The 27,970-nt window shown below is 28.9% G+C and overlaps 1 protein-coding gene across 1 annotated transcript in view; it reads left to right on the forward strand.

The window, feature by feature from the left end:
• Positions 1–26,699, forward strand: part of LOC111619926 (F-BAR and double SH3 domains protein 2-like) — a 199,857-nt gene extending 173,158 nt beyond the window's left edge. The window contains exons 17-27 of the mRNA XM_023361748.1: positions 7,579–7,630; positions 7,705–7,826; positions 8,479–8,871; positions 13,117–13,200; positions 14,960–15,194; positions 18,628–18,845; positions 20,097–20,309; positions 25,243–25,387; positions 25,455–25,580; positions 25,654–25,718; positions 26,110–26,699. Coding sequence (XP_023217516.1) covers positions 7,579–7,630; positions 7,705–7,826; positions 8,479–8,871; positions 13,117–13,200; positions 14,960–15,194; positions 18,628–18,845; positions 20,097–20,309; positions 25,243–25,387; positions 25,455–25,580; positions 25,654–25,718; positions 26,110–26,610 — 2,154 coding nt within the window. The 3' untranslated portion in view covers positions 26,611–26,699. The remainder of the gene's footprint in view (positions 1–7,578; positions 7,631–7,704; positions 7,827–8,478; positions 8,872–13,116; positions 13,201–14,959; positions 15,195–18,627; positions 18,846–20,096; positions 20,310–25,242; positions 25,388–25,454; positions 25,581–25,653; positions 25,719–26,109) is intronic.
• Positions 26,700–27,970: the final 1,271 nt, after the last annotated feature.

Below are 27,970 nucleotides of genomic sequence, written 5' to 3' on the forward strand. Positions count from 1 at the left end.
GAAGACTATTGTATCGTTAAAAATTATTTTTTTATTTTGTACAAACAAAATAAATATATTGAAAAATATAAAAACAATAAAAAATTATACTTCAGAAGTTAATTTAGTATCAAAAACGTAAAATATTTGAGTAGCCCAAGACATAGCCAAAGATTACAGCGCCACAGCACTGGCAAAAATTTAAATTTGTCGACTGGAATTCCTTCGGATAACCGACCTTCGGATAAACGACGCTCTACTGTATTAGAATGATCTCAGAAGAAAATTTTTATTGTATTTTCTAAACTTTAAAGATGCTCAAATCCATCCAATGAAAAAAGCAATAATAAATACAAATACATCCCACTAACCTTGTATAGCTTTGCAGTTAATATTTATATAGAATGTAACACTAACGTTTTTGATCTATTTTTAGGGTCTTCTTCAGGTGTTCTATAAATTTTTCTGGTGGGATATGGGATTTTTTTGGAATCAAACTCATATCCCACCAGGAAAATTTATAGAATACCCAAAGAAGATCTTATAAGTGGGTCGAAAACATTAGTGTTACATTCTAAATATTATCTGCAAAGCTATACAAGGTTAGTGGGACGGGTTTGTATTTAAAGATGCTTTAATAGAAATGTAAAATTATTCTATTGCATATTCTAGAATTAAACTCATTCTAGATTTTTTCCTCGTGAAAAAATTGTTTGGTAAATAAGTCAAAACACCTTAATGACATCACAATATATACAGGTAGCCCTCGGTTTATGCCGCAGTTCCGTTCCTACAAAAGCCGGCGCAAATCGAATTGGCGTAAAACAAACCCGTATTTACAGTGAGGTATAGGGTTAGGTTCTACATAAGTGAAAAAATAAGCTAATAATTTTGTTTATTAATACAATATAATACAAAATACATATAAATTTTTAATTTTTAAAATGTATTTTATCATAAAATAAAGTAAAATGTTTTTATTTAAAAATTTTAGTTTCGAATTTCTTACATTTTTCGGAAAAAAGTATCCATCTTTAATTGTTTACATTTTTGATTTCTTTCATTAAGAATTTCGGAATATGGTCGAATATGATGCTCCTTTTTACATTTGCACTTCGCTCCCAACATTGTCTAACTCACAAACTTCATCCGTCAAACTTTCCGTACTTGAAAGGATACGTTAACCCAACGTAGAACTACAGACGAGCGAAGACACTGATCGGTCGACCACCGGTCGCCATAGCGCATATATAAGGTCAGTTTGAGTGGGAAAATTTAAGGTGGCTAAGGAGAGATAAATATCGTCTGGCCAACGAGAAGTAGATTTGTCTCACTAACGATAATTTGTGATCGCCGGAAGTGCTATTGCATTGTAAGGTGTTTTCCTGAATGAACTGATACGGGATACATTCATTGGCACTATGGATTAGGACGCCATTTATTGGACTATTAAGTTTAATGGGTACCTAAACATTTAGTATTTTAATATTAATTTAATGCAAATGTATACGTACCCAATAGTATTAAACAAAAAAATAAATATATTTAATAAAAATCTTTGTTTTAACGAATGTACAATATCGCGGCTCAGTAAATACGTCAACACTGAAATGAAAATCAGTCTAGCATAGGGAAAATCGGGGAATTAGGCCTACACCTCGAAACGGCGAATTGCGCAGTGGCATTATTGTGAACTGGCGTAAACTGAGGGCTACCTGTATAGAGATTTACTTAAAAAGTTTACTTCTGCTTATTATGTATTCCAACTATTTTCAGTTAAAGATCAAAACTAAAATCAAAGCTTTGTACATGCCCAAATATATTTAAAATTATAAATAAGTTATAATTAAATAAATTATTTAGAAAATGCTTAAAATATTTTCTTACAAATAAAATTATTTAAAATTTGTAGAAGTAATTGCATTCTTCCATCCTTGTGAAAGGATCAGCATTAAAGTATTAAAAGTATTATGTGATCTAATTAATATAGATTCTACAAAGAAAAAAAGCTTTTATATTGTATGATGAATATATTGAATACAGTAGAGCATCGATTATCCAAATCAATTGGGGACTGGGGTTGTTCAGAAAATCGATATTTCGGATAACTGATTATGTATGAAAAAATATATTAACCTATCCCATGTTGAAATTTTTCTCTGTTGCATGTTGCTTCGCGTTGAATTTTCGTCGATGTTAAGCCTAACATAAACTTTTTAAAATAATAATCATGACTATTGTATCGTTAAAAATTATTTCTTTATTATGTACAAACAAAATAAATATATTGAAAAATATAAAAACAATAGAAAATTATACGTCAGAAGTTAATTTAGTATCAAAAACGTAAAATATTTGAGTAACCCAAGACATAGCCAAAGATTGCAGCGCCACAGCACTGGTGAAAATTTAAATTTGCCGACTGGAATTCTTTCGGATAATTGACTTTTGGATAATTGATGCTCTACTGTATAATATTTTCATATAGTTCCAATAAAGTTCATAGCTGTTATCAATAGCTTTCCTTATCAAAAAAGGATTATCAGCCTAAGCTAAATTACTTAGGTTGATAATTGATTTTTTGAGATTATATATCTTTTTAATATTTTAAAATCCTTTTCCTTAACTATCGCAAAGTACTGTAGAGGCATTTTATATTAAACTAGACTTTTTATTAAGATTCCATAAACTCCTATTATTAGAAAATACTCTGTGATAGGTAGAAAGCAATGTAAAGTGAGACATTAATAATAATATCACAAAAGATATGATGGTACACAATTCTTCCAATGACAAAACAGTTTATTAAACTGACAACAGTGACAAAATTATGTCAAAAAATTCAAAATAAATGTAATCAAGCATAAAAAATGAATTGATCTGTATACACTCAAAACCAAACAACATTCAAATTGATTAGATGAGTACATTACTGTACAAATTATGTTTATCGGCAATATCCTTTGAGTTAAACGCTCTTTAAAAGTCATTATCTTTTCAATCCCTTTCTTGATTTATAGATAACAATTATAATAGATTTAATTTTAAAGTTTATCACAGAAATAATGACTTTACTTGTATAATTTAAAATTGCTTATTTAGGAAACTAAATTTCAAAATATTTTATTTTGTAAGTATTTACAACTCTACTTGAATCAACTTCAGCCAGAAATTCTTTGTAAATCTTTATAATGTCCAATAGAACAAAGAATAAAACCAAATTGAACAGCATCATTTAAAGCTTTTTTTTATACCTTAGTGAATTTAGTCATATATAAGAAAAACAATTTTTACAGCATTTATTATATAAACTTAGAATAGTTTTAAGAATAAAAACTTGTATTATTGTAGTTACATTTTAATATGGACATCATCTGACATCGAAATTAAGTGATAAAAGGTAATATAAACAAATCATTTTGGAATGCACGTTTTATTTTAAACTTTCTTTTATGAATTAACAATAGTAGGGTAACAAGAAAAATAGTGTATTCACTTATAGATTTACTTCAGGTAATGCAGAATCTGTTTGTCAGAGTTCTATTGTACATGCATTTATGGTACAGTATTATATTAATACAATCCAGTGGCATATGGTGACATTGGAGTGACTTGATATGGGAAAGCTTTGCCAGCCCTGGATAGAATCATTGGAAGCATTATACCATATTTTGGTGTGTAACATCCACGAGCTAAACCGCATAAGGTTGGTGCTCTGTAAAGTGCATGTGTATAATCTGGCTGCTTTACTCGATTCAAATATTTTTGCCGTGGAAGCTGTCTCATATTCGACAATACAGCACTTCCATTGAAATATGCATATACAAATTTATATTTGAATATACAATAGCAATCTTATCATTGTTCTTCACATGTATAGAAATTTGTAATAAGATACGTAATTAAATACAACTTCACCATAAACTGGAACTGTAATATTTGCAAATCACACCTAAATTCAAAATTTCCAGCAAATAAAAGTCAAAAACACGTATCGAACGTTTTCGGCCACTAAATTTATCGGCCTTCCTCAGGAAATACCAACTGGAAAAACCGTTCTATAAATAGAACTTAGCTGCCTTTTAAATTTTGTAAAAGAACGAAAACGGCTGTGACGTATCGTGTATGATGTATATTATGAGTCTAGATAGCATTTCTACTCTGATGATACAGGAATGACATCTGTATTGATGCAGTTTCCACTCATGCTCGCCTTGTAGATCTCTACTGCTTCTACAATTTTTATATTTTGCCTGTCGAAAACCTTGTGTATTAGCTTGGCCTGGTCCCAACGGGGAAATCCCCGGATCGCTGGCATACTGTGCTAAAGCCATACTGATGTTACCTTTTAGCATGTCACATTTGTGATCTTTTAGTCTGGCTTGCAGCGATCTGTACATGGATCCTATGTAAGCTAGTAATCTGTCAAACCTCTCGTCATAGGGAAATGTGGTAAATCCCAGGAGCCAGAGTGTCTTCATTGTCGTCCTTTGCGTTTGAGAGAAGGCGGAAAATGACGGGTTTCCTTCTATAGGCAAGGAGTATGTTTAAACTATTTGCGATCCTTCTATACGCAAATTGTTTAAACATACTAAAAAAATGTTTAAACGTACTAAAAAATAGGAATTTATGATATGTACTAATTCTTAAGGACACAAAAATTAGGACTTGCACATGGGCACAAGATACTCTAGTAGTGATGTTCAAAATAGTTTTATTCTGCTATAAGTAATAGATATGTATATATCCATGGTATGGTTTTCTTTATATTCCTTTTAAAAAAATCAATTCTTCAAAAATATTTCCTCAAAATTGATGAAACTTTATGGGTTAATTGTACAGAAATAACCACCGTTTTTTTGTCTGGACCACATTTAATCAGAGAGAAAAGCTTTTATTCGTATTCTTTATTTATTTATTTACTATGCATTTCGGGTGCAATATTTTCGTGTAATTTGCACCCCTCTTCAGGTTTTTTACATTTCTATAATTTGGTAAATTCAATTATTACAACGGTAAATTACTACAATAGTTATTTGGATATATTTATACAATAGTTAACTAACCTGTTTTATGTTATAGATCGACATCTGCCCAGTGTTGATGTTATGTCCCCTAAGGCATTTTTAGACCGTTTCCCCCTCTTTTTGTTTTCTTTCCCATTAGCTCCTCCCATTTCTTCCCACACGTTGTCAACCTCCATTCCATCATTTAGGTTTAAGGTTTTGCTTTTATTAATGATTTCGAAGTGCTCTTTGAATTTTCGTAGATAACTATCTTTTTCTTTATGGATAATTTTTATGCTTTTTTTGTTTATTGTGCATCCAAATTCCTTACAGTGATTTGTCCACAGTGAATGGTTATAATTAAGTTTAATTGCTGCTTTATGTTCTTTAATTCTGGTACCGAGTTGTCTTCCTGTTTCGCCAATGTATATTGCTGGGTTCTTGCATGTACATTTTATTTCATATATTACACCTGTTTGGTTTAGTATTTCGTTATTTTTAAACTTATTGGTGGTTAAAGAACATAAAGCAGCAATTAGACTTAATTATAACCAGTCACCATGGACAAATCACTGTAAGGAATTTGGATGCACAATAAACAAAAAAAGCATAAAAATTATCCATAAAGAAAAAGATAGTTATCTACGAAAATTCAAAGAGCACTTCAAAATCATTAATAAAAGCAAAACCACAAACCTAAATGATGGAATGGAGGTTGACAACGTGTGGGAAGAAATGGGAGGAGCTAATGGGAAAGAAAACAAAAAGAGGGGGAAACAGTCTAAAAATGCCTTAGGGGACATAACATCAACACTGGGCAGATGTCGATCTAAAACATAAAACAGGTTAGTTAACTATTGTATAAATATATCCAAATAACTATTGTAGTAATTTACCGTTGTAATAATTGAATTTACCAAATTATAGAAATGTAAAAAACCTGAAGAGGGGTGCAAATTACACGAAAATATTGCACCCGAAATGCATAGTAANAAACATAAAACAGGTTAGTTAACTATTGTATAAATATATCCAAATAACTATTGTAGTAATTTACCGTTGTAATAATTGAATTTACCAAATTATAGAAATGTAAAAAACCTGAAGAGGGGTGCAAATTACACGAAAATATTGCACCCGAAATGCATAGTAAATAAATAAATAAAGAATACGAATAAAAGCTTTTGTCTCTGATCAAATGCAGTCCAGGCAAAAAAACAGTGGTTATTTCTGTACAATTAACCCATGAAGTTTCATCAATTTTGGGGAAATATTTTTGAAAAATTAGTTTTATGCTGTGACTATACAGTGATGTCTGTTGTGTTATCATGCCTGGAAGCATTTCTGTAAGTCATTTTCCATAAGTTAGTTTAATAATATCTATAACTTGGCCTGAATTTTCTCCACTATCTGGAAGCTTTGTTCCTTCAGTTTCATTTTCAGCTGTAGGAAATTGCGAGGTGTGAGTTCTGGTGAGTAAAAGAATGAAACACCACAGCCTTTCAACTAAACAATTTTGACTGCTAACATGTTAGCAGCCAAAAGTTGTTGAGCTAAAAGGGCAATGTGTAATGCACAGGAATATTGTCATGATGGAGCAGCCATGTCTTGTTTCACCATTTGTCGGATCTCTTTCTCCTCATAATTTTCCCATAAGCACTTTAAAACCGCAACATAGAAAGCAACATTAACATAGCAAATTGATCTCCAAACTCCTTGTGAGCAATTTAATTTTGATCAAAATAAATCAACATGGAAACAGACATAGAAACAGGTTTCATCACTGTAATGAATATTAGAAAGAAATCTGGAGTCATTGGCAACCTGCTGTTCATGGTTAAAGCAAACATGAAGTTGTTGTAAGAAGTTTTGGTTACTGTAAATTTTGTTTGGCAATAAGGAGCTTTGCTGAAATCTGCTGCATGTTCAGTTTATTGTATAGAATTATGTGACAGGTTCTAAGACTAATTTCCACTATTGCATTGACTTTGCTGATGGTTCTATGGTGGTTTTCATGGATAACCCAACAAATTTTTTCAATGATTTTCAGTATTGAAATTGACTTTGGTCGGTCAGACTGTTTGTCTCATCAGCTGACATTCTGCTTTCTGTAAACTGGGGAAAACTACTCAAAATTTTGGTACATCCCATAACTTGTTCTTCAGAAACTGCATTTAATATTTCAAAGGTTTCTGTAGTCATTTTTCATAGTTTAAAACAAAATTTAATGTACATACATTGTTTATAAAAATTTTTTATGGCATAAACCTCAGACAGCAGGTTGGATATGTTTAAAATAGTTGACATAGCATTACTCCCAATACACACAGCAAATTGATCTCCAGCACATTAATTTATCAAATTGAAGTTGAGTTGTTTTGCCTGATATTCAATCATCAAACTATGTTTCATATAAATGCAGGAAATCAATCTGGGAATATAATGACTGCTTCCAATATATATAATTTTTTAGTAGATATAAGGATAGTATGTTCTCATATTTTATATTTTACCTGATATATGCAGTATATGTTAAAACTTTAATTATGACAAATATAGTGCACAAAACATTTATATGACTATCTTATAACAGACAAGTAAACTAAAAGCAGAAGCAAGAATTGAAGCGTTACGTGAAGGTGAAGGTAAAGAATTTTTATATTAACAAAATTTATGATTTTTAATTAAATATTTATATATTCAAATTTTTCTATTTTAGTAAATGTAGATGAATGGATGCGAACAGATGTTGAGGCTCTTTCTCTTTATGAGACAGGTGACAATTTGAGTCGAACAGGTACAATTTCTTCGCGTGGAAGCAGAAAAAGTTCACAATATGAGGTAATGTATAAAAATAAATAAAGTATCATTCTGAAATTAAATTCATTGAAAGTTAAATACAATCAAAACATTCTATCAAAATTTTTTAAAATGAATCTATATGTCATTTATTAATTTGACTTTAAGATAACAGATATTCCTACAATTTTCATACAACAATTTTAATTTCAGTTATCACAATCAAATATAATAAGACAATTAAAGTTAATACATAAATAAAGATAGAACAACTACAAATCAACAAATAAAATATTTTTAACTCCCCACCTGGAGGACTACCATTACACCATTGTATGAGCACCGGTGGAGCTCATACAAAAAATTTTTAAAATAATTTATAAACATTATATCTTGAGATTAGAATGTTTATAAATTATTATTTTAAATTTGTTAGTTTTGTTTTTTATGTTCAATTTCAATATAATTATTAAGTTTGTATCTAACAATGAGCAATAATAGTCTCAAAATTGTTTTATCAAGTCATCCATTGACTCTTTAAAAATTTTTGTGTGTTATGGATGATTAAAAATTATGATTTAAAAATTTTTTAATGCCTTATAATAGAAAAGAAAAACAATTACATTGATAACTAAGAAACGATTACAGCTAAAAAGACACAGTTTAAAAAGTGCATTTTACTTATTCATTTCAGCAAAATGTCGATGATGCTGCAAGTGAAGCAAATGATTCATTCTATAATAGTGATTTTACGGACGGTGGTGGTACAACAGAAACATCAACTAGTGCAGCTGGGGATACATCAGCAACTACAATAGTTGAAGGTTCTACAGTGGAGACAACACCAGCAGCATGGGATGATGCTCCTCCATCTGCTAAATGGGATGATGTTCCACCATCTGCTAAATGGGATGATGTTCCACCATCTGCTGGATGGGATGATGTTCCTCCATCTGCTGGATGGGATGATGTTCCTCCATCTGAAACAACAGATGAAGCAGAGTATCCAGAAACAGAAATGCCTGTAGAAAATGAAGTGCAATCAAGTTCTATGCTAATACGATGTGTTGCATTATTTAATTATCAGGTATTTAAATTTGATGGTAGTTCTTAATTGTTCCATTTATATTTGCCTCATATTTCACAGATTTAAACATTCTAAATTTAAAATTTTATATCATATTTTGTATTTGATTAATTAATCACTCACAAGTCAGTACTTTGAAAAATTCATTTTCTGCATTGCCAAATAAACACTGAAAATTCTGTATTATATTTAGCCTAATTAAATTGGCTTAATGATTCAAAAATTTATATAGATAATCATATCAACATTTATCAGGCTGTGAAAATTAATTAATAATTTTACTTAAACTTTTATATATCTGGAAAAACATCTGCCAAAATGGAATCAAATTTTTAATTCTTGTTTAATGAGTAAATATGTTGCCAAATTTTACAGCATATAAAATATAACTTTTTTTAAAAGAAAAGGTTCAAAAAATCACCCTGCATCTTATATGTTAAGTTGCAATCTCCCTTAGACTAATGAATTCCCCAGACTACCTTCAGTAGTTACAGGTAATTTCTAACTAGTTCAACTTTTGAATGAACATATTATTGTGTAATTAAACAAGGCCCAGATTCACAAAACACTTGTATCGTAACTTATGATAAAATTGTTATAAGTTGCCAGTTAGAAGATACATTGTATTCACAAAACACTTTGTAATTTAAGATATTGTAAGTATTCTCATAAATCCTACGATATCCAAGATGATTTCATAAACTAATACAAGCCTCACAAACAAGATGGTGAATGAGTATGCTAGACCAGCAGATGGATCATTTTTGCAGATTACTGCAATTAAACCATACTGATGTTTCTGATTTTGAGTTGTTAAACTATTATCATGTTTCAAAACAACTGTTGACTAAACTGATATTAGAAATAAGACTGTTGATACAATGCCAACAAAAAAGTCTCATACTTTAACGGTATAAGTGCAAATTTTATGTACTTTGAAATTTTTAGCTAGTGGTAGTTTCCAGTTAGTTGTGGGAGATGTTACTCTTGTTAGTCAGGCCAGTGCATCTCAACTTATAACAGATGTTATGGATGCACTATGCTCTTTCGCCTCAAAGTACATAATGTTTCCTACTAGCATTTCACAACTAAATAAAATTAAGCAAGGTAAGTTTATTCATTCATTTCACTAATAATAAGATATAATAAGATTTAATAGTTGTATATACTGTATATTTAATTTTAAAAACAAATTCATAGATAAATTTGAAAATTAGTCAACAGACAGTCTAATAATAAACTTTGATGATATTTAAGGAAATCAAAAGTATGAATTTGTTTTCTTAAGTAACTGTTATAAAAAATGGATCTATTATTAAAAAGACAGCAAATAAGCTGAGAAATACTGTTTTATTTATTTCTAACTATAGTAGAATATCTTATTTTTTTTTTATTACTAGTGTAAAAGTTGTCATCTGTGAGTGTGTGTGAATTTCTTATAACTTCTGTAATTTTTGGACAATTCAGAAAAAATTTGGTTATATTAGTTTCATGTTCTGACAGGAAGTATAGGCTACTTATTTTGCAGAAATATTAGTTATAGAATAAACGTTTATCAATTTAGGATCAATGATCATACTTATGTTGCAGTGATGTTAGTGATTACTTGACATTCATACTTGACAAGAAAATTTCCCTTATGCTGCATTTTAAAATATTTTGGCAAATGGCTTATTTTACACTTTATTAAATTTAAAATTTAAACTTTAAAAAATGATCAGGTCACTTTTTTAAAAAAATCTTTCCATAGTGACCACATGATGTTCTATTATCTAATCAGAAGTAATGAGCTAACAAGCATGTTGTAGAAAGTGTTATTGCTCATCTAATTAACGTACATACAATTCATTGGCCATGTGCAGGCAGGCATTATCATGAAAAAACAAAATCTTGGAACTCAATTTTCCCCAACATTTGTTTTGATAAATAACAACAACTCAAAACCCAAGAACTATAGATTAAACCACCAAACAATCGCCTTAATATCGGGCTATAATATTTGTTTTGAATCACTCTTCTTAACTTTTTAATGTTTATTGTTTTAATGATCTCTCTCAGAGTTTATTGTTGAACCACATTTGAGGAAATCCACCAGAAACACACCCTTCCTGTCCCAGAAAACAGTTGCCATGATGTTTCTTGCTGATGACAAATATTGCCAATGTTTGCAAACATTTCCTTGATTTTGTGGGAGAACTTGTGTCCTCACTCCATAGACTGGTTTTTTGTCTCACAATTCACGTTTTATCCAACTCTCATCCCCAGTTATGACACAATCAAGAAGTGAGTTACCATCTCTGTCATAGGCTTTCAGAAATGTCAATGATGCTGCCATGTGCTGTTTTTTGTGGTCATCTGACAAGATTTTCAGTATCCATCTAGCACAAAACTTTGGTAGCCTAGCCTGTATGTTACAACCTCATGCAACAAATTCCATGAAATTTTTAGAAACTCAAACAAGAGCTCCATAATTGTGAAGCAACAATTTTCACAAATCTTTCCATTGATTTTCATCACATCACCAGTTCATCAGTCAAAATGCTTGGTTGGCCTCTTTGCTTTTTATCATGAACATTAGTGCAGCCATTTTTAAACATGATGCACCACTGCCTCAATCTGCCTTTACTCATTACATCGTTTCCATATACCTCACAAAGTTGCTGATGAATTTCAATTGGTTTGTGGTTTTTTTGTGAAAAAAAACTTAATCATTGATTGCACTTCAGAACTCGCAGGATTTTCAATGGCAGCACACATTTTAAAAATTCATAGTGAACAAAGCAGAAGAAATACAAACCACATGCTAACATAGCTGAACGTGTAATGAATAAGGGGACATTTTGACACCGAAAAGGCAGCTCTAGCCCAATCCCACACCCCTAGCAGCCAAAATGTAAGTTACTTTCTGGATTGCCCACATATTTGCAGAATACAGCTTTATTTTTATTATTTTACTTTTCATAGTTAATAAATTAGCAGAAATTAAGTATTAATACAAATTACATATATAACAAACCTATTCAATTTGTATTTCCAAATGATCTGTCAGACTATTTATGAGGCTATACAGTAGAGCATCATTTATCCAAAACGTCAGTTATCCGAAAGAATTCCAGTCGGCAAATTTAAATTTTTGCTAGTGCTGTGGTGCTACAATCTTTGGCTACTCTAATATTTTTTTTGTTGATGTGTGTGTTTTAGCTGGCAGCACTGGCCCTTTTGTGTGGTGTTTCTGAGGACTGTGTGTCATGCTGAATCAAACGTTTTTGATACTAGATTAACTTCTAAAGTATAATTTTTTTTTTTTTGTTTTTATATTTTTCAATATATTTATTTTGTTTTTAAAAAATAAAGAAAGAATTTTTAACGATACAATAGCCACGATTATTATTTTAAAAAGTTTACGTTAGGCTTAACATTGATGAAAATTCAACACAAAGCGACACGCAACGGAGAAAAATTTTAACGTCGGATAGGTTAATATATTTTTTCGTACATAATCGGTTATCCGAAAAATAAGTTATCCAAACAACCCCAGTCCCCAATTGATTCGGATAAACGACGCTCTACTGTATTAAAGCTAATTTAATAATTAGATATAATGAAATTTGACTAGAGGTATGCACTTGGGCTGTCATATCATGATAAATTTAATGATTAGAAATAAATTAATTTTTAATTTAAATTTAGAATATTCTGAAAAAAATATAATTGTGATGCAGATGCATTGCCAGTTATGCTACCCAGACCTTCATTTAATTAATCTTTGCTTCTAGAGCTATTATAAGATAACAGCCTAATTGCCTATCTCTAGCCAAATTGCTTTATATCTAATTATAAATTTAGCCTTAATAAAGCTCAATAATCCTGTGGGTCATTTGGCAATATTAATTAAAATATTTTAGTACCATTGATAGCTAATGATAATATATTTTCTAACATATTAAGAGATTTGAAGATATTACCTGTTTATTTTATTCATTTAATTTTATATAATATAATAATATATAAAATTATAATATAAGATTAAAAGTCTCTAAAAATCTCATTGATTCCATTTTATCAAAGTTTTAAAGATTTTCCTAGTGTTTTTTGTGATCTCTTCATTCTTCTATGGTATAATTTCAATATTTTTTCATTTGAATATTTAAACTGAATAACATAAGCATATAAAACAACTTTAATTAGTTATAAAATAATTATTGCCTAAAATATTAAACTTTACACTTATATTTTTATATTTAGGCTGCTAATGAAGATGAACTTAGTTTTGTTGAACAAGAAGAATTAGAAATTGTTGCTGAAGGAGATGGAGATGGCTGGATCAAAGTAATATATTTTAATCATTAAACACATTTTAACTAGTTAATAAATACATAATTTTTAATTAAATGACCTGAAAATGAAATTAGTTATGTAAAAATGGGAATTAATGATAATTTAGGGAGTTAACTTGTCCTGTACATTTGTAACATTGCAAGAATATAAATATGTTTTTAAAACATATTGTATATAAATTCTTGTAAATATATTGCAATTATCCAAGAATGCTGATTAACTTAGTTGAAAGATTATTGAAAATATCATAATCCGTATATCATTTGAGATGACACTATCAGTTTGGCTAAGAAATTTATTTCAGTCAATATTTAAATAATCACATTGAGAAATATTATTAACTCTCTGGGAGTCATGTCACATCTTGCATATGACACAGTATTTATTTTTCAACATTTCTTATATTTAAAATTTCATTTTAAAAAATTCTAAAAAAATTTCTACTTTAATAACTTTCCAACCTGGATGAATACAGTTGACATATTTTTTTCCCTGCATAAATTCTTTCAAAAAAAATACTGGAATTTGAAAGTCTTTTACACAAGGAAAACAACTGAACTGGATGAAATAAAATCAACACAAGCAAAGCAAAATCTTATAATCTAGTATATACATTTAAAGTAAATAAACATTTGCAGTATTTGTACTTCAATTTCAAACAATTGATCACATTTGCTAATGGCATAATACAACAACTAAATGTTAATGTAATAACTTATATTGCTGTATGTTTTTCTCAGTACAATTGATCCAAGCAATTGCCCTGTGCAAACCTCAATTTTATAATTGACATGCTTTATTTTAAAGTCTAATGTCAGATGAATCTGAATGCAGAATGACTATACTGAAAAAATTTTAGTTTAAATATAGTAGTTCACTTTAATAATAATACAGATACACAAAAAATACTAAACAACGATTCTATAGCAAATATCAAACACACAAAAGACAATCCTTCATCAAGACATTACTTTATTTATTTACTGGAACATTTTTAGGAAAAATCTTTTCCCATTATCATCACATTCTAAAATACAAAATTTTCAAATGAGATAAGACCAGCATTCTATTCATATTCTACGATTCAGTTACAAAAATTCTAATATTTGTTCTATGTTCATTTTCTATGAAATTCCTGAAACAATTACAAAAAACATTTCTATCATACTAAATCTATTGTGTAACTTTATCTAATCAAAATGCTTTTCACTACTTTACCTTCACTACTACATTCAGTTACCAATTCCTACTTAATCCTTAACTTGTCACTATCTTCTTCTCTTCTTATCAATAACTGATTTCCAAACTTCTGATAGTGCTTCCACATAATTTTTATTTGTTACATTACATCTGAAACTGTAGAGATAAATACACATCTGCTCAACTATTCTTATATTTATATAAGACCATTCTATATAGATGTTTTCACAGATGATAATGTTCAGTCAGAAAACCAACTATCACTCTAATTCAATTCTGTCATCCATAGTACTGAGTGTCTATTTAATTTGTTACATTTAAAGAATACAATAGAACATCAGTTATATGAAATAATTTATAAATAAGATAATTGCAATAAAATTTGTAAAAATATCTTTTTAAGCACTAAATCTGAACATAAAATGACTTGCCTCAGATGAATTTCTTATAGAATGACAAGCTAAATTATCAATTTATAATAATTTTAATTAACTGTTCTGAATTTTAAAATTGTTTTTAATGAAATTTATTGTTTTGAAACTTGATTTAGGCAAGAAATTATATTGGAAAAGAAGGTTTTATTCCTCAGAACTATGTTGAAATTATAGATGGACAGCAATTAATATCATCCATTCAACCTGCTCCTGCTTCTTTTTCTTCGGTAGACTACTACATACCTGAAGGTGAAGCTGAGGTTCCACCTCCTGCTTCTGAAAAAACAGAGGAAACTGTGGAGTCAGCACCTCCTCAGGTAGAGGTTGTAGCAGCATCCGAGGCATTGGAAGGTATGTAAATTAGATATTAGTTATAAAATAAATCAAATAAGATTGAGATGAATAAGTATTATTTATACGTGATAATATTTATTGTAAATTATTGATAAATAAACATTATATTATAAATATGTTTTTCTTTATTAGAGTTTTATTTAGATTTATTAGTTTGCTGTATTGTTCAGTCACAAGAATAATAACATTTGAGCTTGAACTTTGTTTATACTATAAAATTCTTAATATTTTAGTCATTTGCAAATTGCAAAAAGTATTAAACAAATTTATAAGTTGAAAGTTAATGATACAATATTAGATTAGCTTTAGCTGTATAGTTTAATCTAGTTTTATATATTTGTCATTGAGCTATATATATATTTGAGAAAGAAATATAAAGACATGTTAATATTTTATAATGATAACAGTAAATTGAAAGATTTGTCTTTCATGAAATAACTAATATGTTAATATTGTAATACTGAGATATGGGCATAATTATTTTTTATAATATCTTTTTTTACCATAAGGGAAAACTCTTGCTCTCCCTACTTTTTTGTTCTTTCTGATCTTTATTCTCACTTTCCATAGATCCTTAACCAGGAATATGTATGTATGAAATTTTGTGACAATAAATTTAATTTTGCAATGGATCATGACACTGATACTCTTAATACTATAAGGAAATGAACATTTTGCAAATTTGAGTTTGAAAGTAAGAACAATGGCAACAGTTGACAAATTAAAGTTACAGAAATTGAACACTGAAAATCACTCTGTATGGAAAGTAATAGCCAAAGCTGTATTAATACAAAAAGAATCATGGGAGGCCATAGAATCCAGGATATGGTCCAGGTATGTTGTTGGATGAAAATGCTAAGATATTAATGGTAAGGCATTAGCATTTTTATTGATGGCCATTGAAGTAATTGTGTGGATGATATTGAAGACTGCACACATGCATAGGAAATGTTAGAATTATATTCAGATATATTCATGACTATAGCAAAGTGAGTAATTATTCATTTCTGACTGTTCACTTGTCACTTAAAGATGATACTCCTATTCAGTGTAAACTGCAAACTATGTCCAAACTATTGGGTTGTTCAGAAAGTAATTTCGTTTTTTTCCGTGGAAAAAAAACGCAATATTCTTAAAGATGATACTCCTATTCAGTGTAAACTGCAAACTATGTCCAAACTATTGGGTTGTTCAAAAAGTAAGTTCGTTTTTTTCCGTGGAAAAAAAACGCAATATTCTTATGATAAATAAATATTTTATTGAATTATATGTTGAAGACATTTTTGACATTGTCATTTCAAGTAAATGTCTTACAGTTAAAAATAATTTGTATAGACCTGAACAAGTAATAATCTGAGTATGCTCGATCTGGCGAATATGGTTGGTGTGATAGCATGTCCCATCTAAGTTATAACAGTTTCTGACGAGTTACCAAACTTGTGTGAAATTTGACATTATTGTGGTAAAACACTACACCTGTTATGTTGATCAATTCTGGCCACCTTTTCTGTTTGATGATATTACTCAATTTGTTTACTCGATGGCAGTACACTTTCGAATCAATTGTTAAATTGTCTGGTAAAAGCTCTAAAAAAATTTCCTTAAAATCCCACCAAAGAGAGCATCTATCTTTAAGAACATATGGAACCCATATATCAAGCTTTGAAATGAAACCAATTTGTGTCAAGTAATCATAAACAGTTCAATTTGACAAATTTAATGTCTTAGTGATTTCACATGTTTTTATTCAGCAGTTTCCTTCAATCAGTACCTTTATTTTGTTTTCATTGGCTTCAGTTGGCCATCCAGAACGTGGTGCATCTTCAATATTGAAATTGCCAGAATGAAATTTTGTAAACCAGTTTTGGCACTGTCATTCTGTCAATACATCTTCTCCATACATGTCACACAAGTTTTTTCTCACTTGAACAGCATTCTTACCTTTTCAGTAATAAAAGAGCAAACTATGCCGAAAATACTGCTTTCGATCTTCCATATTTGATGGGACACAAAAAATAAACAATTGCACAAAATCAAACAAAATTTTTTACAAATAAGCCTTAAAATGCTAGCTGTCAAAATATATAATGATAATACGGTTTAGAATGAAAATGGCGGGAAAAATATGACTAATCCGTCTAGTGGTAAAGAAAACTAAATTACTTTCCAAACAACCCAATAGATCATATGCTTATTAAGAACAAATAAGTAGGTCCAGCAAGGTATTTGTCAACCCTTGTTTTCATCTTTTGCTGTTCTTTGTTCCATTATGGAACCACTTTTTATGAGATATGTACTGTATGCCACATCAATTGGTTGTTGATTGTTCTCAAACAATTAACAAATTTTTGGTACCACATCCTGAACCTTAGCAGTGATGATATTTTAAATTGTGTAGTCAATAAGAGTTAAAGTTAAAAAAAGATGTATCAAAGACATTCAATATGATACCAATTGAAACTGATGACATGTACTGTACAAGAATGCCTTCATTATATCTAATGATCATTATGAAAACTTGAATTAAATAGCATTATTTTTGTTCCAAGGCATTAAAATGCAATATATTTCAGTTAAATATTTTTCAAGATGTTTTTCTTTATTTGAAACTCTGCCTATGTTTTTTCTAAACTTTTCAGAATCATAATGATGTAGTTCTGAAAAAGTATAGAAAGAACATATTTTTCAAGATATTTTACTCATCATCAGATCAAACATTTAACAATAAACAGATTTAAACCTTAGAACATATTAATAAATTTTGAATTACAATTAAACAGAACAAAGTTTTAAAAATTTTGTTATGTTTTTGCTTTACTTTATATTTGTTTTGCTTTTAAAATGTTTATTTAACTTAAAAATCAAAATATTCTGAGATGTTGTTATGTAGTCAACATTTTATTAATTTTTTTTATAATTGGAACATATTTATCTTTAAACAAAAATGTTAAAGTAAAACAGAACAAAAAAAAAAACATTTTTTTTTGTTCTGTAAAAAGAACAAAAAAAAAACATTTTTTTTTTGTTCTTTTTACTTTAAAAAAAGTACTGTATAAACTATTATTTTCTTAATTTTGAATTATTAGGTATTGCCATTGTTTAAATTAATAAAAAATCATTTATGTAAAATATTATTATTTTATATAATAAATTTACAATATCTTCAATAACAAACTTCTTGGCAACAAATAATATGAAAGTGAATATAAAAACTCATTCATGAAAAAGTATGTAAATTATTAATAGATAATAATTTTATCTAGAAAATTATATGTTAAACAAAGAGGATATTGTAATGATTATTTAATATATAACATTTATATAATGTAATGTAACATATAATATATATATAAAACCCTTTTTTATAAGTTTTTAATACTGAGATTTATGGACTTTATTATATATTAGTTTTTTCTATAATGTTTAACAGAAAAGAAAGATTCATATTGTCAAGCATTATATGATTATATTGCAACTTGCGATGAAGAACTTTCATTTTGTGAGGGGCAAATGATTAAAATCATAAATAAAATGGTTCATGACATAGATGATGGTTGGTGGGAAGGTGAAATTGATGGAAAAATTGGATTGTTTCCATCTCTAGTAGTTGAAGAAGTTAGAAGTGAAGAAGGATCAATTACATCTCAGGTACAGGAAACTATTATTATTTCTTATAGTTAACATTAAAGCAACAAATAATAACAATGAAAAATTGAATAGCAATCAATTAGATAGGTAAATTTATTATTATTACTATTAACAGTCATATAATCTAGTTATTGTAGATTATTGTGATAAATAACTAACTGGTTTATTTATAATTTAAGACCAAAGAATTAAAAATACTTGTGGGTTAACCTCTTTCACATTGCATGTCACACTGCACTGCATTCAAAATAGTAGGCAATCCAAAATAAGATATTTATATTTGTCAGTTTCATGAGATACCTTCTTTTATATTAATCAAATAATCATTCAAATAATTTTAATATTTTAGTAAATAAAGTATGACAAATATTTATATTTATTACTACTCTACCATACATAATTTTTTAATTCTTAATACTTGTATGATGTTAAAATATAATAAATTCAAGTCAATTGCTTCTCTAGGTACTGGTTTAATAGCAGGATTGTGGAGTTGGAGTCATGGAGTTTTGGTGTTTTAGCCGGAGTCGGAGTCGTCAAAAAATCCACCGACTCCGACTCCTTTTTACTTACCAACTTGTTATGTATATAAAATGGAAAAGTATTGGAATCGTGTCATATTTGACCTTCCAAGTTTTTTTTTTTACAAATCTACGCATTTGGAGACCTCCCGAACCCCTCAAAAAAGTCAATAAAAGGGGGAAAATTGTGTGTGTGTGTTGGCGTCTAATTTGTTTAATTTCTTTATTTTCTGTTCTGAGATATTAAACAATATCTCAAAATAGGTAAAGTTTAAGAAACGAAATGTGGCACTGTAGCTTGCGTATAAAGGGGCATTAATACTATTAAATTTTGGTTCTTAATTAAAGGNAACTATTATTTTCTTAATTTTGAATTATTAGGTATTGCCATTGTTTAAATTAATAAAAAATCATTTATGTAAAATATTATTATTTTATATAATAAATTTACAATATCTTCAATAACAAACTTTTTGGCAACAAATAATATGAAAGTGAATAGAAAAACTCATTCATGAAAAAGTATGTAAAGTATTAATAAATAATAATTTTATCTAGAAAATTATATGTTAAACAAAGAGGATATTGTAATGATTATTTAATATATAACATTTATATAATGTAATGTAACATATAATATATATATAAAACCCTTTTTTATAAGTTTTTAATACTGAGATTTATGGACTTTATTATATATCAGTTTTTTCTATAATGTTTAACAGAAAAGAAAGATTCATATTGTCAAGCATTATATGATTATATTGCAACTTGCGATGAAGAACTTTCATTTTGTGAGGGGCAAATGATTAAAATCATAAATAAAATGGTTCATGACATAGATGATGGTTGGTGGGAAGGTGAAATTGATGGAAAAATTGGATTGTTTCCATCTCTAGTAGTTGAAGAAGTTAGAAGTGAAGAAGGATCAATTACATCTCAGGTACAGGAAACTATTATTATTTCTTATAGTTAACATTAAAGCAACAAATAATAACAATGAAAAATTGAATAGCAATCAATTAGATAGGTAAATTTATTATTATTACTATTAACAGTCATATAATCTAGTTATTGTAGATTATTGTGATAAATAACTAACTGGTTTATTTATAATTTAAGACCAAAGAATTAAAAATACTTGTGGGTTAACCTCTTTCACATTGCATGTCACACTGCACTGCATTCAAAATAGTAGGCAATCCAAAATAAGATATTTATATTTGTCAGTTTCATGAGATACCTTCTTTTATATTAATCAAATAATCATTCAAATAATTTTAATATTTTAGTAAATAAAGTATGACAAATATTTATATTTATTACTACTCTACCATACATAATTTTTTAATTCTTAATACTTGTATGATGTTAAAATATAATAAATTCAAGTCAATTGCTTCTCTAGGTACTGGTTTAATAGCAGGATTGTGGAGTTGGAGTCATGGAGTTTTGGTGTTTTAGCCGGAGTCGGAGTCGTCAAAAAATCCACCGACTCCGACTCCTTTTTACTTACCAACTTGTTATGTATATAAAATGGAAAAGTATTGGAATCGTGTCATATTTGACCTTCCAAGTTTTTTTTTTTACAAATCTACGCATTTGGAGACCTCCCGAACCCCTCAAAAAAGTCAATAAAAGGGGGAAAATTGTGTGTGTGTGTTGGCGTCTAATTTGTTTAATTTCTTTATTTTCTGTTCTGAGATATTAAACAATATCTCAAAATAGGTAAAGTTTAAGAAATGAAATGTGGCACTGTAGCTTGCGTATAAAGGGGCATTAATACTATTAAATTTTGGTTCTTAATTAAAGGTCGACAGGATGAAGACATAAAAGTGGTCATGTGTCATATCTCTTAATGAATATTTTACTCGTTATTAGCATTCAAAATTTTAAAAAATAAAATAAAACTCGTCTCTACCCTCAAAGTAAGCTTTTTTTTGTCATTTTATAATAGTACAGTAAAACCGTTAAGATGTTCTCGACTACAATGTTAGAATATGTATGGGGGCACGATTTAATTAATTTGACCACTTTGACGCTTAATAACTAACTCCTGTGTTAAACCATCTGCCTCCGATTCTGACCACTTTGACCACAGAAATTATTAGGCTTCAAACAGGGTGAACAAAATCATTCCCCCCACACAGTCTAACATCTACACATATAGAAAAACCTAGAATCTTTTGCTTAATTAAATTGAAATTTCAAGGTGTTCTTAGTCCAAAAATGTAAAAATTTGGGAGGGGTCATTTTTTTTGACCGAGCGCTACACTTTGTTATATATCCTCTGTTATATATAACAGCCGGAAAAGTAAAAATTATCGAATACATATTTATATATTACTTAGAGGAGTCTTTTAGCTTTGAAATAAAAAGTTTCTACTTTCTATCTTTATTAGAACTCTATTTATTGAATCTTTTATTCTGAGGTCACTTGATGACATCAGAATTTTCGGGTCTCTTTCGGTAACAAGTCCGCCCCTGGTCGGAGTCAGAGTCGGATGGTAAGGAAAAGTCGGAGTTGGAGTTGGAGTCGGTAGATTTTTACGTGACTCTGGAAGCGCTGTATTGCCAGCATCCAAAAAGCCAGATTCATTCATGCGTTTTACAGAGCACCAATCTCACCCAGTTTAGCTGATGGAAGCCTAGGACCTTGGGTGGATGCTACACATATAATGCATCCAATTCTATCCAGGACTGGTTCTGGGCTGTTAGCCGCCTGCCTGCTAGATATTTGGCTGCCCTTGCCCGATTACGTGAATCACGAGTAGATTTATAACTTAACCCAACCGATAGGAATTTACTGGTATGTTTTTATGATAGTTCTGTATAGTTGACAGGAGTTAAAAAATCCATTAAAATATTTGATATTTTTATTCCGCTCTCCAATTTTATATTACTCATGGATTTCAATGTTAAACCAGTGATATTACGATTTTGTATATCCATCTTTAAGGGGATGTAGGAAAAAAACATGTACAATTCTTGTATAGTGTTAAAAAATTAACTGTTACTTTGACAGCATTATTTACAACTAAATTTAATGAATGAGAGAGATGCATGAGGTACAGAAAAAGCTCTAGAATTTATTTTCCTTAAATTTACGATTTATGTATCCGTTGTCGTAAAAATTTGTCTTTCCACTTTTTTCCCGAGACTACAAATATTCGAGTACAAAGTAACTGGTTTCGACTTATTTCTACTTAAGAAGTAGTTAAATAATTAAGCGATTAGGGAATTGGGGACGTAAACAAAACCCTGATGAAAGAGCCGGAATTTTACTTAAACAAAAGGCTAACCGGACCAATATCTAGCCGAGTACAGTGGGACTGATTTCTTCATAATATTAGATGTAATAAAGACAGAAATTTTTCCAGTTCAATGAAAGTGAGTAAAAGTTGTAAATTTTGGAAATTTCCGTGGACACCTGGTCTTAAAACGAATTACAGTAGTTAGAAAACAAATGACTTTTAAGTTTAACAAATTTAGATTTTTACAGCTATGATGAGAAACGTTTAAAATTTACAACAACCCTGTCGCGTCCTTTGAGATATACTAGTGATGAGACAAAAGAGACATTAACCGGTATCGGCACCCTCGGGATTTGGCAAGCATGCACCGCACCGCACACCTACCAAGACCGTCTCTGATTCCATCCACGAGCCACTGGTAGGGAGCAATTTTAACTAGGTGGATTGTTTTAATATTTAAAAAGTAAAGACTATTTTATGTTATTTTTATGTACGTTTCTTCACAAAACTATATTTATAATTTTCTTTAAAAGTATATTCATACAATTGAATATTTTGTACCAGGTATGTATAATTGTATATCATCACACATTTTATTTTAACAAGTAAGTTTTTATAATTTTATTTTTAATTTTAGCCCTTATATTATAGCTAGCAATTTAGAATGTAATTGTGATATCGAAAATTTATTTCAAAAAGTTTTGGCTCGAGACCATATAATGAAAAAGAAAAAATTTGTTCGACATTTTCATGATAAAATTTATGAAGATATAAAATGGCTTTGTGGATGCATAAAAATGCAAAATTTGTTTTGTTGGCCTTGCCTACTATTTTCAAATAAAATTAGTGTGTAGAATGAGATTGGCTTTGACGATTTAAATAATTTGAGTAAAGCTGGCAAAAGACACGAAAATCCTAAATCTCGCATCGATTCTTTCGTAAAATTGAAGCAATTTGGAAATCAAAATAGAATAGAATTTAACATTAGTACACAATATAAAATATATATTGAAAATTATAACAAGATAGTTACGGCTAATAGATATATTTTAATTAGTAGATGTTATCGAAGCGAGAATTGGCATTTAGAGGGCGTAGAGAATCTATTAAATCTAATATAACAGAGTTAATTATATTGAACTTGCTTATTTATTAAGTGCGTTAGATAATCTATTAATTAAAAATACATTTAGAGAAGTCTACGGTTTTTACTGGCTTATCAAACAAATGAATACAAATGGACCCTAAACCAGGCATGGCCAACATATGGCCCATGGGCCAGATCTGGCCCATCTAACAAATTTATGTGGCCCATGATCAATCTTTCAATATTAGGTACTGAAGTCCAAATAGCTCAATGAAAGATTATGACGCCTAAAAAAAAAAAGTCAACCACTCACTGTGCGTTTAGAGTTAACCCTCCATTACAAATCTCATTAAGTACAGCGTAGAGTGTTGATAAAGCATGATAATGTGAAAAATGTAATCTCTATCTACAATTCAGTCTCTACGGGGTGACACCACAATGAAATCTCACACCACCTCAAAATCTTCCTAGGGCAGCCTCTGGTTTGGCCCGTGGAAAAAGTTTTCTTTCCAATTTGGCCCGGGAGCAAAAACTGTTGGCCACCCCTGCCCTAAACCATCATTGACTGATTGCCCCTGGAAGTCGGCTTCTTACAGAAACACAGCTTCCCTATCATCAAATGTCACGGCATGCCACTGGATTACACCATTTTCATTGATTTCATATGTGCAATATATAGAGTTAATTCAATGCCAATGTTTTCCTTTTTTCCTTTATGAATTTTGCCAAGAATTTATGTTTGACCATTGTTATTAATGTACCTGTATAATTTGGGAGCAATTTATAATGTAACATAATACATTTCAATATCAAACCATACTGGCAGCACTTAAAAGAAATTCAATTGTATACATTCCTTGTGCCAACATTCTTTTCCATTTAGAAGTGCAAAGAAATATCTCCTTGCAGTTTCCATGCAGTATGAAAGAAATAATTAATTTTTCACTCCAGATTCTTTTCAGATAAAAGTTTAAGAGCACTGCACTATCTATTGACATTAATAAGGTTTTGATGTGTAAAACACAAAATAAATACAAAATATCTCATAAGCTCTTTCGACATATATAGAATATCTTCAGGTGAAATAAAAACAAATTTTAAAACATTAATGTTAATTTGTTTTAATTGGAACATATGTGTTAAATTTAAATGGTGTGCTATTAAAATTATACATTTAATTAACAGTCAAACTAAATTCGTAAAATATTGGTGGCTAGGATCTGATTTTTTTAAAATTATTATTTATGATAGGAAATCTACAATATGTGAAAGATTTAAAAGATTATATATCCAATTTTTTTCCATTACAATGTTTTAAAATTAACTCATTAAAGACATACACAGTTCTAAGCATAATCTTTTATATATAGTCAGTATCAGTCTCAAATTTTCTTTTAACATATAGAAATCATTAATGAAATTGATACACATTAATACTAGGTAAGATTTAGTGAGAAATTCTTTTATTCTATTTATTTTAGATTCTCTGCCTAATTTGAGATTGTCAAATTGAAGATCCTTTATTTATATTTCAGGAAGCATCAACACCTGTTGATAGTGCACCCCCTCCAGCTTATACACCTCCTAAACCACAGTTTTTAACAATGCCTGCACAAGTCATTCTCACTCAACCTACACCTGAAATTGAAGAACAGAAGCCAGGAGGAATAACATCACAAAGTAATTTATTATTGTATGATAATTTAATAAAAAATTAAAATGATAAAATTCTACCTTTTTTTATTAGCTGTATCTGTTTTATATCACGATCCAGATTTCCAATTAGAATTACCAAAAAATCAACAAAGCCAATATCAAACTCAATTTTCTGCATCTGATAATGATAGTGAAGCTAGTGAACAAGAAGCAGCAGGTAAAATATTTTATATGTTACTTATGTTTATGAAATTCAGTTTAAGCATAAATAAACTTGATTTATTTTATAGCTACTGAAGAGATAGGAAATTATGCACCTTTGGTATCTAGTCCAGAAAGTCCAACTCATGGACAGGTAATGCTTTGTTTTATTTATTTATTTTTTCTTTTCAAAAAATATAAATAACAATTTAATAAGGACCCTGATAACAACACACAAACTATGTATATCTTTAGCAATATTTGTTTTATTAATTATATAATTAACAAAACTGTACAAAGTATAATATTTTTAAAATTTTATATTTTTAGATATTCTATTCTTTAATATTATATGTAAATTCTTTTAAATTAATACAGTAACATTTTATTTATAAAATATTATTTATCTAATCCCCATCCAAATATAAAAGTCATAATCTACTTTAATAAATTATTGTTGAATATTTGATGATTTCAATGCTGTTATTTTACTACTGTATTCTCAATATTTATATGTATTTGTTTTTGTTTTATTGTAATTTCAGTCTAACAAAGAAAAAGAAGAGGAAGTTATTCCAGAACAAGTAATAATAATAACTGCACCAGATGATGAACCCATGGACAATGATGATGATAATATTCCAGAGAGTCCTGTTGAAGAAAATGAAGATTTTTCAAAAAGTACTTATCGAAGTGCAGAAGAAATAGATTTCGATGTAGGAATAAATGGAAATATAGATAGCCCAGTGAAAGAACCTGAATCACCTACTGAAAAGCCCAAAATTACAGAAAAAGGCATAATTCCTGATGAAGATGGTAGCCATAAAGATGTTGCTGACAAACCAAAAGAAGATAAAAATAAAGATAAGGAGTCAAAAACATCCATGACAAAAAGTAATAAAGTGGAAGTAGAAAATTCTGATATATGTAGCATAAAGGAAGACAAAACTGAAGATAGTCAAGCAGTTTGTTCTTCTGATATTAAAGAAACTTCTGACAAATCAATAAAATCAGAAGAAATAACTCAGGTAGATTCAGAGGATTAAACTATATAATTAAAATATGTATATTTTATAGGTGGGTAACCATTTTTCCTCATTTAATTATGAATGAATTAAATAATTTATACAAATACACACACACANTAATCCCCATCCAAATATAAAAGTCATAATCTACTTTAATAAATTATTGTTGAATATTTGATGATTTCAATGCTGTTATTTTACTACTGTATTCTCAATATTTATATGTATTTGTTTTTGTTTTATTGTAATTTCAGTCTAACAAAGAAAAAGAAGAGGAAGTTATTCCAGAACAAGTAATAATAATAACTGCACCAGATGATGAACCCATGGACAATGATGATGATAATATTCCAGAGAGTCCTGTTGAAGAAAATGAAGATTTTTCAAAAAGTACTTATCGAAGTGCAGAAGAAATAGATTTCGATGTAGGAATAAATGGAAATATAGATAGCCCAGTGAAAGAACCTGAATCACCTACTGAAAAGCCCAAAATTACAGAAAAAGGCATAATTCCTGATGAAGATGGTAGCCATAAAGATGTTGCTGACAAACCAAAAGAAGATAAAAATAAAGATAAGGAGTCAAAAACATCCATGACAAAAAGTAATAAAGTGGAAGTAGAAAATTCTGATATATGTAGCATAAAGGAAGACAAAACTGAAGATAGTCAAGCAGTTTGTTCTTCTGATATTAAAGAAACTTCTGACAAATCAATAAAATCAGAAGAAATAACTCAGGTAGATTCAGAGGATTAAACTATATAATTAAAATATGTATATTTTATAGGTGGGTAACCATTTTTCCTCATTTAATTATGAATGAATTAAATAATTTATACAAATACACACACACACACACACACACACACACAATGATATTCTGTAATATAAACACTAGTATGTATTATTATTTTTATTTTTATAATGTAAATAAAAGCACTTAAAACAATTATTTTCCTTCTTTGAAAGGTGCTTTATTATAAATATAATCAAATTATTACAGATATTTATTTTTATACAATATCATTTTAGTTTTAAATGCTTTTTCATTATGAAAAGCTTTTATTTCAATAAATATTAAAGTTTTAAGCATGTAAATAATTATAGAAATATGATAATATTGTTACTTAAAGATGAACTTCTTGTTTTCTTTAATAAAAAGATAACCATAATTTTGCTTTAATCAGTATAAATTTGTTTCTTAAATGTTTTATTCATCCAATTGAAAAATAGATACGTAAATAAAAATTTGTACTAGTTAAGGCAAAATTATGAATGGTCCTTAATAATAATGTATAAATCAAATGCAATGAAATTATATTCAGTTCTAAAAAATCCAGATAATTCCAATAATTACATTAAATGTAATTGATCTATAA

This window comes from Centruroides sculpturatus, unplaced genomic scaffold (assembly GCF_000671375.1).
Source record: "Centruroides sculpturatus isolate CEXI.00-Female unplaced genomic scaffold, Cexi_2.0 scaffold235, whole genome shotgun sequence".
In the NCBI taxonomy this organism is placed as follows: domain Eukaryota; kingdom Metazoa; phylum Arthropoda; class Arachnida; order Scorpiones; family Buthidae; genus Centruroides; species Centruroides sculpturatus.